Source organism: Xiphophorus couchianus, chromosome 12 (genome assembly GCF_001444195.1).
Source record: "Xiphophorus couchianus chromosome 12, X_couchianus-1.0, whole genome shotgun sequence".
NCBI lineage: Eukaryota > Metazoa > Chordata > Actinopteri > Cyprinodontiformes > Poeciliidae > Xiphophorus > Xiphophorus couchianus.
Genome location: NC_040239.1, coordinates 14,936,298 through 14,952,958, shown reverse-complemented (window position 1 = coordinate 14,952,958; position 16,661 = coordinate 14,936,298). Strand labels below are relative to the sequence as shown.

Here is a 16,661-nt window from a genome sequence, read left to right as displayed (position 1 = left end):
AGACGACAGCAACCGGGTTTAGATGGTCTTTGGCAACTTCCAAACACCGGTGACAGACAGAGACAGGTGGGCCCAGTGTAGCACTCTTGGCTTTGGAGCATCTTTGGCAACTATCACAACCAAATAACTGACAATGGCAGCTGCACAGAGGGGTCCTATAAGTACAGAAGATTTGCATAGAGCTGCAGATTTTAGCAGCTATAGATGTTATACAACTTAACAGTGAGTGGAACATAAATATGCTTAACTATATTTTTACAGAGATTAATGTATCTTTTTTACCCTACAAACAGCAATACTAAAACATAGTATATATACATAAAGGCATACTATGTTAGTTTTTTTTTCAATAATGTTTGCCAACAGGTACAATATAAATGCAAATGTGCAAATATTTATTTTTCTGAGACTTATTTCAATCTGCTGCTTGTGTACTTGCAGCTCATTTTGAAGTAAGCAAAGTGGGTCCAGTTTCAATGAGGGTTTAAAAATAGGCTATATGTCATTTTATTAAAGTATCAGTGGTAACCAGGTAACCAAATTACTCCTTCCATAAATCAAACAACCAGTTATGTAACTTATGCTTTCTCATGTTTCTTATGAGAAACTACATTTTAGATGCACAAAAAGTCTCTATAAAAAAATCTGAAAAATAGTGGTACTGAGACTGTTGCAAATATCTCTAGTGGCGTACTGAGGCTGCCTTTGGGAATAAAATTTTGACCAAAATGTTGGTCTTTACTTCAAACCGATGCTCCTCAACCAAGAAGTGTAATGCCTAAACTGTTTGGTTCTGTATTCTGTATTTAGACAGTTAAACTTTGAAATACTGTTATACATCATTATATAATGCACAAGCCAGAAACATAAACTCCCACATAAACAAACTGAAATCATATACCTCAACTCTGTAAACCTCCCTCGCCCTACCCCTCGTCTGTCGTTACTTCCACTGCAGAACTTAAAATAACTCTGCAGCTGCTTTGGTTTGAGCAGTTTATCAGTCAGTACCAAATGTTCAGTTTCTCTATTACCCTTTTCTATGACTGATAAGTATTTGTAATACAGAACTTATGAAGCTGAGGTGAGCTTGGCAGCAGATGACACGTCCTGTGAAACACTTCCATACATTTAAGCAAGATATCTACAGTATTTCATGCTTTTGTTATTTTAGTAATGATGAATAAAAAAAATTTCTGGTACCAGTAAGGAACCAGCTGCCATAGGATGGTTCATGTGTCAATACATACTTGACTTTAGGACAATTTGTAGCTCTTTTCAACCAGATCTAATCTACTTATATTTCAAAGCTATGAAGTGGCATTATGCCACTTCAGATTATTTATCTGGAAGAGACTGCTCAGAGTTGTTTTGGTTCAAACAGGCATCATGATCATTCATATTTCATAACTATGGACTTCCCCAAATGAGAATCAGAGCCATAATCAATTGGGCTGTAACATATTCTGATCAGAAATACAAATACAATAAAATAAAATTATACATGAAAGTCAATAATTTGTACTATCACAAGAATGAACTGATTCGTACTGGATGTACATTGAATAAATGTATTACTTACCAGTACAAAATGGATGAATATTGGGATTAAATGATAAAGGTTGGCAACAAAATGTGAGTGAATTGGCAATCAGCATAACTTGATTGTGGTAATTGAAAACCCCTTCCGCAAAACACTCCATAATGGGATTGAGAGAACTTTTTGCCATTTCTGTGTGTTGTGAGAAAAAGTCGATGCAATGAGGGTGGTCAGAGTCCAAATCTCTCCCCACCCTCCACTGGTACAGCCTAGTCTCACCAAGTAAGGTGGTCACACCCCAGAATCAGCTGTGTTGCAAAGGTACAAGCAAATCTTATCACAGCTGCCCTGGGGCATTTCAAACCCTGACCTCCTTGGCCACCGTTGCCCCCAAATACAATTACAATTTTGAAAAGAATGGCTGAGATACTTCCAGACTTAGTTTTTATATGTAGTGTTAATGTCAGTGCCAAATACACCTCCTGCCTTGCTGCACTGCAGACCTAACTTCTAGAAACTCACGGCTGTTTGGGATATTGCCAATTCTACTGATGGATGACTGGAGATGGGCAGATCAGGGACAGGTCCTCTTTACAGGTTTTGAATGAACATGTTGTGTGCATGTAAACTTAGACTTCACAACTTCGAACCTAATGCCAAAGAAAAGGCTTGCCAAAAACAGCAATTACACTGTGTGGTTCCTTTGCAATAGTCACAACACTCCAAAATTATAAAAGAGAAATGGACCCAGAAGAATAAAACAAAAGGTTTCACCCTTTTGTGTGTGTGTAGTTTCCTGTTCAATAATCACACATATCATCCATACCAATGAGACTAATCTTACTCCATGCTATGGTTCTCTATCATACAAAAAATCTTGGTATTCACTTTTTGTACAAGCTATCACCCTGAACCTCATGGCTGTGCCATTGCTATCAAACAAGAATCAAAACACCTACACAGAGAGACTTGTTAAAACGTCACAGGCTTCAGAAAAACTTCACCACAGGGAATAAAGCATTCAGCCAGGCACTAATGGCTGAAACACATTACAGCAAAATACAAAGGTGGTTTTGTTGAGGAATAGAATAATTGGAAGTGAACAGTTTAATGCTTTGGTGTACATCTAAATGGAATAATTGTAACGGTAATGAGGGCTATTTAGATAGTGAACGTTTGTGATTCCCCAAAGGAGACCAACTCAGAATAAACCCATCAGCAGTGAGGAAAAGTTTTTTTCTGTTTTTGCAATTCCTGACATTTTCCAAGGAAAGAGGTTTTTCAAACTCAGGAATTTTCCAAGCACCAACTTCATTCCTTTCAGCAAATGCTTCCTACCTCCTTTAATGGTAACATGATTTTTCCCGGTGCTCCTTGAGTTTATATATAATCTGATTCATACATAATGTATCAGTGATGTGCGGTGTGACTGGTGAGGCACAGACTCCACCAGGGTCAAATGTCCAAATCCAATATAAAAACAAGATTTTAATTTTAGCTATAACTAATTAAGCCTTCTAACATAACATCTAATGCAACAGCAAGAAAGACCTCTGTTTTCTGTTAAACTTTAAAATCGTGTATGATCTTACCTTTATTCTATATGACGTCCATACACCTATCCTTCTTCACATATCTGTCATTCTGTTTAAAAAGAAACAACCTTGTTTCTCATTTTCAAAGATCTGGTAGCCAGAGAGTGGTCTTGAACATTTTCTGTATTTTTTTCCCCCGACTGTTTTCATTCATTTTAATTCGTAGAAGAAGAGAACCTGGCGCTCGTTGTGTTTATGGAGCTCAGTACTGCCCCCTATCACGATGCTTTATCTCTCAGCCCGAGCATTTTCTACTTCCCAAATTCAATCTACCTGTCCGGCTGCAACACATCATAGCTTTCATTTTTCTTGCCCCTCTGCACAACATTGTTTTGTTATTGATTTAAGGTTCAATAATTGCTTGGATGGAAGTCTGAAACAATTTTAGTTTCAGCAATAATTTAATCCAAATAAATGTAACTCTTTTTACTTGAGGAATAATATAGTAAATATTTTGATTTTAGATAAATTGTATCTAAAAGTAGATACAATAGATACATATTAGAAATAATAGAAAATAATTTCTAATAGCTAAATACTATAAGAATGAATAAAATACTTTTTTTAGATAATTTCTTTCTAACTTTCTTTGCCAAACAAGTTGGAAGTCTGAAGGGAAAGAACTGTATGGCTTGGGTCAGACATTCTGGATATTGTACACATCTCTAATAATCACAGCAAATTTAATATTATGATACATTTCATATTTCTTTAGAAATAAAGCCTCTGAGATGGTTCAATAAAAATTGGACTGTGAGTAAATCTACTGCCACACACTGCAGTGTCTTGAACTAATATATTTAATCTCTTTTCCAGTTTTTTACTTGATGGAGGTAGTCAGTTTCAAAGATTACTTTCCCCACTTTACATTGTTTTTCATTAGTAAGTACACGTTATACTCATTAACGTATACAGTTAAATTGTTCCTTGAAAAGGTCATTTTACTTTGGTGCTTTTTTATGTCTTGTCCTGGTATCCATCAGTTCTCTAATTAACCCTTTATATAGAAAAGAAATAAACTATCTATTTTAAAGACATTCAGGAGACACATTCATCTCCTTTTCTCTCTGTCTGTTCACTGTTATCATTCCATTTGCTATGTGACCCACTGACAAACCCAATCAAAATGTGCTGGTGGAAAGGAGAAGGAAAAAGAGAATAGAGTAACTCCCATAAAAACTAAAAGAGACAATGGGATGAGGAGGTTTGTTCCACTGTTTAAACTCAATAAAACCCAGATGTTGACCCCGGTGTGACACTGTCTGAATACACAAAATGTCCATCAAAGTACAAATGAGAGCCAAACAACAAACTAAATAAAAACCCACAAACTGATACACTTGTAAATTAAGTGTAAATCAGATCTTTAAAAATATATTAGTCACTTTGACGTTATAGAGTTAAAATAATGAATAAAAAAATCTTTATGATCATGGTTCTAATACCTCTAATTGTAAGTTTAGCCAGTAAACTGTTTCATCTATATCTCTAGAATAAGAAATTCTATATGCTTATGTAAAATTGTCAAACATGATTTTACTGTAAAACAAGGTCACGGAACATATTTTGTTTAACCCGTCTTACATTGGGTTAGACTTATTTGGGAGTCTGGCTAAAAAATTATTTTTAGAGTGAAACACGACACAAGCTATTTAAGTTTTGAACTCATGCAACCACTCTATCTGAAATATTGTTTCCTACGTGCAAGAATAAATGGTGCCTCACTGTGAAAACATTTTAGGTTTTATTTGAGTAACGTCCAAATGGTTTACAAATATAGTTTTATTAAGCAATCTCCCAGGCCTTCACGGCCCATCTGTTGTTATACTGAGATTAAACTACTCAAAAGTACATTTTATTTTCTAATACGTTACTTTGGAAGACAATGGTCACTGGATTTACTTTTCAGAAATTTTGGGAGCAAAAAAATCATATCATTTTATATTGCTTTCACAATAATGCACTACTTTTGTGCAATAACAATAAAATTAATTTAAACTTGTGGTAGTAATGTGAAAAAATAATGTAAATTTTCACTGTACATTCCCCATGTTCCTCATAAGACAATATATCCATTATCATGAGTTTAAAAACAGCTAGCCATCAAAACCGAAAATCTCACATCGAAAAGTAATTTATTGGTCATTTTGAATTTCATCTAAGTTTTCTTTCATTGAACAAAGAAATTCAATGAGTTTCATTGAATTTCATGAAAAATCTTTCATACACAACTCCAAAAGAAATCCCCATACTGACACTGGTTTATAAAAGGCAAAGCTATGTTTACTGCAGCAGACATTTTTGCCATTAGGCCGAATGTAAACATCTTCATTTTGTCATAGTTTGGATGCAGATTAGAAGACATGCTCAGCCAGGCTGAAATGTGGAGGAGGTGAATGAAATAGGAAACTCAGAGGAGGGACACCAAAATGAGAATTTCAGACAAGAAAAGACACAAAAAAGGAAACTGAGTAGTTCATAAGATTTTTCTATTCTACAATGATTTATGTTATGCAGTTAATGGAGTTACTTTAATGCTCTTCATTCTTTTATGAAGGGAATGTGTTGCAGCCTTGAACATCTCACATCTACATTTGCTGCCAGAGAACGAGACAATTGAAACCACATGAGATCCTAGATGAAGCCACATACACACACGCTCTTTAGAAGAAATGCTTGTGATAAATCATAGACACAGTGGAGGATTCCAGTTTAGAATTAGACCTTCAGGAAAAGTTGGTCATCCACGTGTTAGATTCTATTCTTGTTGTTTTAGTTATTTTTCTTTCCATCAGGGAATGAATAGTTTGGACAGAACTAATGGTGTCAATGTGTGTGAAAACTAACAATAACTCACTACTGCAACAACAGTGATTTACTGCCTGGATGGGGATGCTTGGAGTTTAACAGGAAGGTATTTAAATTTGTTACAGAAATCTTTGGCAAGTGTTCTTGTTCAACCTGTGTATTTCGTGGGGACAAAGACAATCTGTCATTTTTGTGCATAACTGCAGTAATATAAATTGGTTTTTATCAGAAAAACTAACAAGCATGAGGTCATTGCTTACTTCTGCAGAGTGAGACTAAGGTTCCCGGTGCAGTTCTTGATTTTGTTTTGGGCCTCAAGGTGGTTCATGCCCTCTGTGGAAACACCATCGATGGAGAGAACCGTGTCTCCAACTGCAACACCACCTTTAGCTGCTTTCCCACCATCCGTCAGCTGTGGAAACACAGAATCCTCAAGTTACATTTTACACATCTTTTTCATCATTTTCAAGTAATGTGGCTATTGCTGTTGTCACCGGTAAATCTGATCAATTTGTTTTTGACATTAAGGGGAATCTAAAATCCATGATGCATATTTATAATCAGCATTAAAGTAAACAATGGAAATAATAATTAAGGTTGGGTTTTTCAACAAAAAACGTACTGTTTGTGTTTCACAATGAGGGTGTGTGAGTGTAGATGCGTGTGTTTGTGGCCTGATAGATGATACATTGCAAGGACCTTTTTCCTTTCCTAACATACACTGTGGGGACCAACTGCTCCTTGTGGGGCCCAAAACCTGGGTCTGGTAAGAAGTGCTGTTCTGGGGTCAGGGATTAGGTTTAGGACTTTGTGAATTGAGTTTAGGTTAGGTTTATGTTAGGATCTTGGGTTGTTGTGAGGTTTGTTTATTGTTCTGTATTCTTAGTATTCTGTAGTTTCTTATTTCGATGAGACTAGCCTTGTTTCTGTTTTGCTTTAGTTCAGTCCTTATTTAGTGATTCTAGTTGTGTTTAGTTATTCTTTTTTACTCTTACTACCCCTGTTGTGTACTCTCCCTCACCCCTGTGGCATTTTTTCTCTCTCTATCCCCTCACACCTGCAACCTGTTTCTAATTAACCATTTGTTTCTTGTTCAAGTAATTAAGCTCTCAAGTATATATACAACTCTTTCTCAGACTCTTCTTGCTGGTTCCTCCTGTTAATTCTTGTTAGATTCTATTTTCCTTTTCATGTGCCTAGTGCTTTTGTTGGTTCTTTATGTTTAGTTGGTTCTTTATGTTTTGTTTTGCACCTGTGTGCCCATGTTTTTTTTTTTTCCCATAAGTCTGTGTTCATATTTTTTGATTAAATCTTCAAAGCTACTCACTGTCTCAGCCTCTCTGCATCTGGGTTCTCATTATGGCTGTGCATGTACTGGTAATGGATAGGTTTAGGGTAAAGGCCAGCATTAGGCTGTAGAAGTGAGTGAAAAATTAATGGAACTTGTGGAGGTTCCTCCCTTGTTTCCCCAGTGTTAGTATTTATTTCAATGTTTTCATACAATACATTTATAATTTCACTATTTTTGTGTTTATTGCATTAGATTGTTTACCATTATGGGTGCACAACGCCTTTTGTTTTTTTTGAATTATTAACTACTTTGCTTTGCTGAGTTTGAAGGACTGGCTGAGGGAGAGGACTGGTTGAAAGGCAAACCAGGAAGTGGAACAAACCATCAGGCTGCTGGAAACAGAGGACTTGATGTTAAAGGACCTGCCTCTCTCTCTATTAATATCATAAGTCCTTAAACAATTTTGGTGTTAGGTTGTTTTGTTTTTATAGTTGTTTTGTAGTCAAAATTTGTTGGTTTGAATTACTTATTTATGTTTATGCATTGTCTGTCTTTGTCTCATTTCCCACCCCTCCCCGTTTGTGTAGGCTAGGCTTTGTGTATAAATTCCCCTGTGTGTTCATTGTGTGAGGTCAGTTTTTGGTTTGTTATCCTGAGTTAGGTATGCCTTAGTTGATTTCTTTTGGGCCCATTTTGTTATATTTTTTAGATTTGCTGTTGAAAGGCTTTGGTTAAGTCTTTTTTGAAAAATAAATAGAAAATATTTTTTCTTATATATGCCTTTGTCCTTGTGCCTTACTGGTCGGACCGTAACAGAACTCAATGCAAAGTCTTTGTGAAGATAGAAAAACATTCTGTGTGGGAAGTGAGACGGAAGTGTTTCACGCTAATTCAGGATGTCTGTAACTGCAACTGAAGCACCAGCAATTAAACATCTGTGTTTTATAATGTGCCTGCTTGTATAAGAAAATGCCTGAGGCAACAGAGAGCCTGAACTTTTACTTTACTCTACAGATGAAGCTAAGTAATTAATCACTCATAAAAAGCAATTATGTCAACATTTTTGGAAGAAACAATGTGGGGAAACAAAAGTTGATGGCTGTCAGGTTTACAGGCTTAATAAAGTATAAATAAACCTCTCCTATGTCGCAGTCGATGCTTTCATTACATTCAAAATATTTAGACAGACTTTAATTAGTACAATGATACCTTGGAGCTAATTTAAAACTATTCAAATGGAAGTACCACTGTTGTCATTTAATAATTTATTTTCTTCTGAGCATTGGTCGGGTTAGATCCATACTTACAGATGAGTTAAAAAAAAATTATAGCTGTGTTGAAAAACCATACCATCATCAAGAAAATCGATTGTTCTTGTTAGTGATGATGGACTGCAATCAAAAAGGCAAAATTTAAGTGCATCTATAGAGTTAAATACAGTGGTTGCTCCGATTTTGGGTCTCCATCCATCCATCCATCCATTTTCTGTTCACCCTTGTCCCTAATGGGGTCGGGAGGGTTGCTGGTGCCCATCTCCAGCTACGTTCCGGGCGAGAGGCGGGGTACACCCTGGACAGGTCGCCAGTCTGTCGCAGCGATTTTGGGTCTTTTGTATTAATTAATCATGTTAGAGAAACAGTTTAAGTCACTTCCCAAGAGACAGAATTTGAAGTTGCAGTCCTAACCCTTCTTGGTCACACTGTTTCCTTATATGTGTCCAAATGTGAGTGAATGAATGTTTTTCTTTCAACTCCACAACAAAGGACCACATGTGCTGCTATTGTGAACACACTTGTAAAAATCAACTTTGGTCTAATGGTGCCTATGAAGTATTAATATTTAACTTTGTGTTCCTAAAAGAAAACATTTTTATCTGTGGTAATGCACTCAAGGGACGAAGAGTGCATTAACCTGTATCATTGTCTGTACTATACACAGAAACATTCTTACACACAAACACATAAATCCACACTCACACACATAAAGAAGTAAAGACAGACAGGCATGACCAATAAAACAAGCTGGATTAGTGTAAAGGCTCTGCAGCCCCCAAGCCTTTTATAGTCACATTAGCCCAACACACGCAACATCACTCACCACCACTCTTAGATTAATAGAGCTGAAAGAACCAAGTAACGAGGGTGCAGACATAACATTGATTAAATTTGTTTGTATTAAGAACAGTGAGAGAGAAAGGAATAAAAAAGAATGCCACTGGGTACATGTGTGGGCTTTTAATTCAGGACATTTGACCTGTTTCCAGGGGTGTGTTTTGACTAACCACCTCAGGATTATTATGAACCAAGTCACAAAAGGTCCAGTTCAAAGTTTTCCCCTCATAGTGCTCTACCCATGACTAGCACACACAAATGCTCGTTCTATTTTAAGCATTAGTGCTTCACTTTTTTTTATTAAAATAAGCTAAAAAAGAGAATTCCAGTTACCGATGGTGGAGAGGAGGCCAGAGAAAGGAATGAGACATAAGAGGTACTTTGGCTTAAGGAAGCAATATCATGAAATAAAAGTGGTTAGTTTGTAATGCACAGACTTGATATTTAAGTTATAAGTTTAATGGTACCAGCAGTCAGTTTTGTTGATTGAATGATTGTTTCCAAATTGAAACATTTGATTTTAATTAGGTTGATAGAAAGGTTTCAGAGATAAAAGTAGTTTAAATTTTAATGTCAAACACAGTTCCACAAACTATTATAAAAATCAAAAGCAGAAATTTGTATAATCTCAGTCTGTTTGTATAGGTTTGGAGTCTCAGCTTTCCCACTGTGTTTGATTTAAGCCTCTTGGCTGAGACAAAGAATAGCAGTATGCACACATATACAGTGGAATCAATAAAAAGAAAGAGCAACTTTCTTTCACTCTGGTGAAAGAAAGTTTTTAATGAGGCAAAATTTCTACCAACTGTTCCTAATGAATGGATGGATGGATTCCACCATTATGTTGATCCTGAAAACTTCATTACTGTTGTTGTCATTTATTGTTCAGGTAAATATGAATACTCAACCATCTTAAAGGTGAAGTTCTGATCAATAAAATACATTTTTATGCTATCCAGGAATTCATAAGTCAAAGAAATTATCCTCTTTGACAATGCTGTTTTTATCATAATTACATCTAGGGACATTTTCTTAAAATAAAAAAAAAACACACACAAGCCTCTTACTAGCTTCCTGTACTCATCTTGGAGAGATCTGTGGTACAATTAGTCTCTCTGGGTTAAGAGGTTTATGTTTATAATTCTGCTGTTTCTTGGCTAAATCCCAGCAAGCTGTGCTTTTAAGTGATGAATGGTTTGGCCTCTTTCTGAGGGCTGATTAATATAGTGATGCACTCCAAAAAATGTTTTCCTGTCAACAAAAGAACACAAAATTTAATTTATGGTCATAATCAATTTATTGGTCAGCTTTCTGAGCCATGGCTACTTTTTAGGCTGACCTATACAGTTTGTAGATAAGTCAAAAACATCTCCTATTTTAAACATCAGGATATTCTAATTTTGGGCAAAAGACAATATTTGGTCTGAAAAATATTTAATTTATTCCAGTCAGTTAAAATATTTAGACTCCAAATAGCCTATTTGGAGTCTGGTTTGAAAGATAAACTTGCTAAAATGCTTACAGCAACATTAGATTTTTAAGATGTATGATTTTTTTTTTTAGCACAAACTTTTCCAAAAGGCTCCAATGTTGTTTAGTTTATAGGCAGAGTGATGGGTGTTAGTGCCATGAGCAATCCCTGGTTTCAAAATACACTAAGAAACAAAGAAGACAAGCAGACTTTCTGTCTCACAACTGTTATAGCTACACTATTTTATTTCCTAGCAAAAGAAAAAAGCTAAATATTTATAGATGGAGAGGCCCAGAGAGATTAAAAAGACAAAGTAGGGGAAATACAGAGGTGAGTGAGATGGATGCAAGAGGAAAAGAGACGCGGCAGAAAAAAATTAAGTAAAAGATTAAAGAGGTGCAGGACACTGAAGCAGAGCAGACAAAATGTCCTCCCACATGAATGTATCCATCAATAACATGTTAACAGCTAGGCAATATTTCCCTCACAATTTATCATCCCAAGTAACAAAATGTTCATTTTCAGCTTTCATTGTTTAGTTGAACCCTCAAGCTGGCAAAAAAAAAAAAAATCGCATTTCAGTTTCATGTTCTGGAAAAGAATAATTGTAAAATGAGGTCTAATTAACTTCTTTACCAAATAAATGTTTTGATGTTAAAGATGTTTATTCAGTCTCTGCTACACTATGGCTGTGATTAATGAGCAAACGCAAAGTTCTCAAATGAAATAACTAGAGGATATGGAATAAAGCAGTACAAATCAAGCAATTTACTAGGGAGTAAAAAACACTCTGCAGATGTGCGATTGTGTAAAAGAAGGTACATTCTGGTCAGAATCAGTTTGACACTGAACAGCAGCTTAGAGAGAAATATATGCAACTGTAAATATTATAGGCACACAGTGTGTGTTCATATGTGCACACATATTAATGAAATGTTTGAAAAGACAGAATGTTTGAAACTCTAATCAAATTTGGTTAGACAATGTTTTTCTAACATTCTTGGAAATACATATAAATATATTTCAGATCAATTACAGAAATTCAAGTAGCATAAATAAATAACATAAAACAACAAGACATTTTAAATATTTGTATATAATGTCATTTCAAAGAATCAAACGTATAATGAGGAATAAATTAGGGCACTACCATAATTATATCCATTTATAATGACTACAGTCACACACAGGGATATTACATCACTTACCATAGTGACAACATTGTTACTCTGTGATTGTTGGTGTGTAAAGTTGGTTTAAAAATCAGATGTTTAGTTTGGTGTGGTCCTTACTGTTGAAGTGAGAGTGAATACCATTGTTTCTCAAGTGTCGTGGGAACTCAATGCAGCCAATGGCTAAAATATGCTCAGTCCTACATTGAAGGAAATGAGGTGATGTGGTCTGCAGTTTTTTTTTGTTTGTTTCTTTTTTGTGGCAAAAGCATTTATAGTTTTGCATGGATGATAATGTAAGAACAGCAGCTGGAGCAATAAATCTCATTTTGATGATCACTTGGTTTCACTTTTATGGCAGCAATTAAAAGGCATGAAATTGCATTTAGTTGACATAAAATAAGGAGAAAAGTTACTAATATAAAACTAAACCATTTTCTTTTGCTTCCATTCTTGTGAGTCCTTGGAATCCACTGTTAGGAACAAACATGATGAGGCCAGGCAGCCATCCTGGGAGGAAGGCTGAGAAGACATAACGGGATTAACAGCTTCTATGGAAAATCCATTATAGCACCATTTAACAATAGGTTATACTGTCCTCTACACTGTGAATTTACTAGCGAGTGTTATAACTCCGTTGCATTGTTCTTGCCAGGGTTGTAAAGGTTCTCTGGCCTGAGAGGATTCTATTCATTAAATTGAAATTGCAGACTTTAAAAACATGTGTCACTAGAGTTAAAAATGGCTACTTGTAATATGATATTCAGTGTTGTCTTTCATTTGTTGGTGACTTGAAAATGAATGCTGTGAGACATTCAAAAAAGACAAAAATATGTGTCATTAAAAAAACATAAAAGGTGACCATAATGACACCAACTTAATAAAAAAATATTATCTTAAAATTTTTTCATTGCTATAAGATAGACTTAGACTTTGTGTTTTTTTAAAAACCAAGTGTATAAATCTGAATAACTTTGGCCAGGATTCCTGTAGCCAAGAATTTGCTGCAGGACTTTCTGGGATTGCAAGGAAAAATTTCTAGATGGTCAATAAAAAAAAAAATGCAGAATTGAAATTGGAGGTTGACTATTGTCAGGGACTTCAATACCCATCATCAGAAAATGCCAGACTGGGATGCTGATCCAATTCAACAATACCATTGAGGATCATAAGGATGGCTAAAAAATGAACCCTAGATTTGATTGTCCATGATTTATGTAGTGTCACTTTAACACACATATGAAAATGTTGACAGGTCGATTTGCAAGAAAAAAAAGATTAATGAAGTTATTGTTTGTATAAAGTTCAAAATTAAAAGAAGGAAGACTGATATTAGAAGAAGGACTATGGAAGAACAGTCTGATATGAACCAATTACATCTCTGGGAAAGCAGGAAGCGTCTGTCTCTGGTTCAGGAACTCCTTTCTTCCATGGAAGTGTTTTTTATAGATAAAACTTTGCCATCCTCACCACACAAAGGTCCAATATACTTTGGTTTTGTTTAAATTAAACATTCTTCATTTATAGATATTCAAACATAGACCACCAAATGACCAAACTTCACATTTACAGATATTCAAAGAAAATAGCAGGAAAACTATGTATTTTATTTCAAATGACATTTATAATATTTTGCCTTATACAAATTTTGATTAGTTTCAATATACCAGAAAATATACCTAAGCAAATATATAGTCTCAGCTGAAGATACTGGTGCAGTTGAACAGCCAGTCTTGTTAGACAGAGTGATCATAAAAAACGTACTATTCTTAGAAGTCTAATGCATCTTTTCCCATGGGTTATTTTCCTTTAAAACTATTTTTGCAGAGGAAAGTGTAAATGGGCTTCCATTAGAGAGATTTATATATTGATTCACTTTTTCATCCATTTAACTTTAAGTAATGCTACACTCACTCTTCTGCATGGGAAACGATCCCTTTAAAAAGAAATTGTGGCGCGATACCCTTTGTTCTTTCTGAAATTCTCTTTAAATATGAGGACAGGCATTACTATTGTCTTTAATGTTACTGCTTGGGGAACACACTGGAACCTATCATATAACTATGCTTCTTCTCTTCTCTGTTTCTGGAGAACTTCAACAGGGGAAACTCTTAACATGTTTTACTGTAATCTAACCATGAAGCACAAGTAATTTTACCAAATTAAGTTGTTAAAAATAAAAAGATGAATAGGAAAGTGAGGTCAATTTACTTCAAAACTAGAGTCACTTATGGTTGCAGCCATTGGACCCACTGATGCAATGTGTTTATACTACATGCACATCTTGCACTAGGAACAAAATGCATACTTTGCTCATATATTATGTGTGGGCATTAGTAACAGCAGCTGTTGGTGTAAATGTGGTTTGGCAGTAGTTCTGCATACACTAATAACCCCTACTCTGTGGTCTTTGCTTAGAACCAACACTATGGTTAGACTGGCAGAGATCTAATGTGCATTTTAAATTGAGTGTGCACGTTTGCATGGCTGTATGTGGCCATGGACACTGGGTTTTCACCATCATTAGCTGGATTTAATAAGATGCAGTTGATTAGAGTTGATTTGACTCTTGGTATTTGACTGAAAATGTTGTTTGTGAGGAATGAGTCATGTGCAGCATGAAGTTTGAATTATAAAGTTAAAGTGAAAAGATACCTAAAATACAGACACAAGCAGAGACAAAACAGGACATTATGGTAAAGAAAGAAAAAGAGATTATTATATATGATCTTTAGAGAGACATTTTAATTTTGAGTCAAACTGTCATCAGCTTCTGAGGCTAAGAGTCTACAGCCATAAGCAAAAGAAGAAGGATAAAAAACACTTCCAGCTGTAGGCACTTAAATTGAACACATCACTATAAACCAAAGTTCTTCAAAGAAATGAGTAATGGCGTTAATGAGAATGTTAGTTTGACTCGTACTGGATAAAGTATACACTGTTTGGCAGGTGCTTTAGGGTCATGGATGATTAATATTACAACCAATAAGTGATTTAATTGCTTAAACTGCACATTTTTCATGCCTTTACAGACACAAATGTGACCTTTCTCTTCACATTCTTAAGCACATAGAAAAAGACATACAAAACGTTAATCTTTTTGTTTTATTATAGCAGCATTTTCTCAGTGAACAAAGCTGTTTAGTGGGCTTTGGAGAACTTTTATTTATTCCTCTCTTTTTAGTTGCTGTGAATAGTTAATTACTACTCTGACTGTAAATATTAACAATGTTAGATGAGTACCTATTCTTGTAAATTTTCAGTTTTTAAGGAAAGTGGCTTCTTTACAGTCTCTATTTTATCATAATTTAATAATTTTTACAAATTGTATCTGTATCTGTATGCTTTGCATGTCTGTCACTTTGTCGCTGATATATTTATTACAAACAAATCATAAAGTCTTCTGACATGTACCTCTCAGTCTCCTGGTTTTGCAATTAATAAGAGAATTTCTGATTAAAACAAGCCAGTTCTTGATAAATAATGTAAATTGCATTGACATTACACTTTCTAAAAGCAATGGCAGTTTTTTTTTTCAAAGAAATAATAGATTGCTCCACAGATAAAACCATCAATATATTTGTGATAAGCCAAATCATACATTCTATGAACCTTGAAATACACATTAAAGCTGAGGCAGTGCGTCATTCAAACTACATTAATAAACTGTTACAATGTAGTCTCAGTTCGACTAAGAGCAGACTGCTGATAGGTACTTACTGTCAACTTGCATGGGAGTGAGAATTCTCTTGAGCCCATATACAGATAAAAAAAAAAAGATTTTATATGAAAAGAACATATTTTTAAATACTATTTATATAACAGTTATAGACTCAAATGATTCTTGTTTTTAGGAAGTATATTTAGTGGTTTTTTTCATGGGGTGATTTTTTGTTTTCTTTCTATTTATTCTGTTTTGGTAGTTTGCTCTGTGTTTTCCAGAAAGTGTCTTTCATAATCTTGTCTCCATGTTTGGACTCCAGCCTTCAGGCACACACTTACAGTCACAAAGAAACACACAACTTGGATAGAAATTCACATGGCTTTGGTTAGAGGGAAAAGTATCCCATCCAAACTAATAAGACAAACATGGCAAACCAAAATGGCCCCGAAGGAGATTGGCACAGGATCTGGCAAACCATTCATTCTCAGATTTGTGGAACCAGAAATGTGTGCACTATAGTGTAGGCAACTTTCTTAGTGACTGTGTGTATTTGTGTCAGAATTGCTGTGGCTGTTGGGAAGTTCCAAGCATAACAAAACAGAAGCTTTGCTAATATCAAAAAAGGGATTATCTTCTTCCTGGATCTCATTGCAGCTAAAGTGACGAGGGAAGCAGATCTGGGAGTGTGGTGTGTGAAAGATCATCAGTCAGAGAAAGGCTACACTACTAGGACATAAAACCAAGGGACCATCAAGTTACTTCTTCAAGCACCAGGAGTCAAGCCAAGAGTTTTGTGCCAAAACTTTGATTGCTACACTTTCGATAGACACTTGAAGTGAAGGGGAACGAAAAGAAAACTAAAATGAGTTTCCTGTGAGGTCAATAGATGACAGATGGCAGATGGTTCAGCTAAGCCATCACCGGTGTGGTTTGGATAAATTGGGCAATAAGCCTCAAGACTAAGGTAAAGGTAAGGGAAAGGTGCAGAAGTTGAAGGACAGAAATCAGT

The 16,661-nt window shown here is 35.3% G+C and overlaps 1 protein-coding gene across 5 annotated transcripts in view; it reads right to left on the bottom strand.

The window, feature by feature from the left end:
* The window catches only part of LOC114154867 (PDZ and LIM domain protein 5-like), a 52,752-nt gene that overhangs the window by 35,164 nt on the left and 927 nt on the right, over positions 1 to 16,661 (bottom strand). For 4 of the 5 annotated variants that reach the window (XM_028034324.1, XM_028034326.1, XM_028034327.1 and 1 more), the window contains exon 3: positions 6,204 to 6,355. In XM_028034324.1, the coding sequence (XP_027890125.1) occupies positions 6,204 to 6,355 (152 nt within the window). Of the gene's footprint in view, positions 1 to 6,203; positions 6,356 to 10,412; positions 10,592 to 16,661 lie in introns of those variants that run through there. The other variant, XM_028034325.1, reaches the window with a different exon arrangement.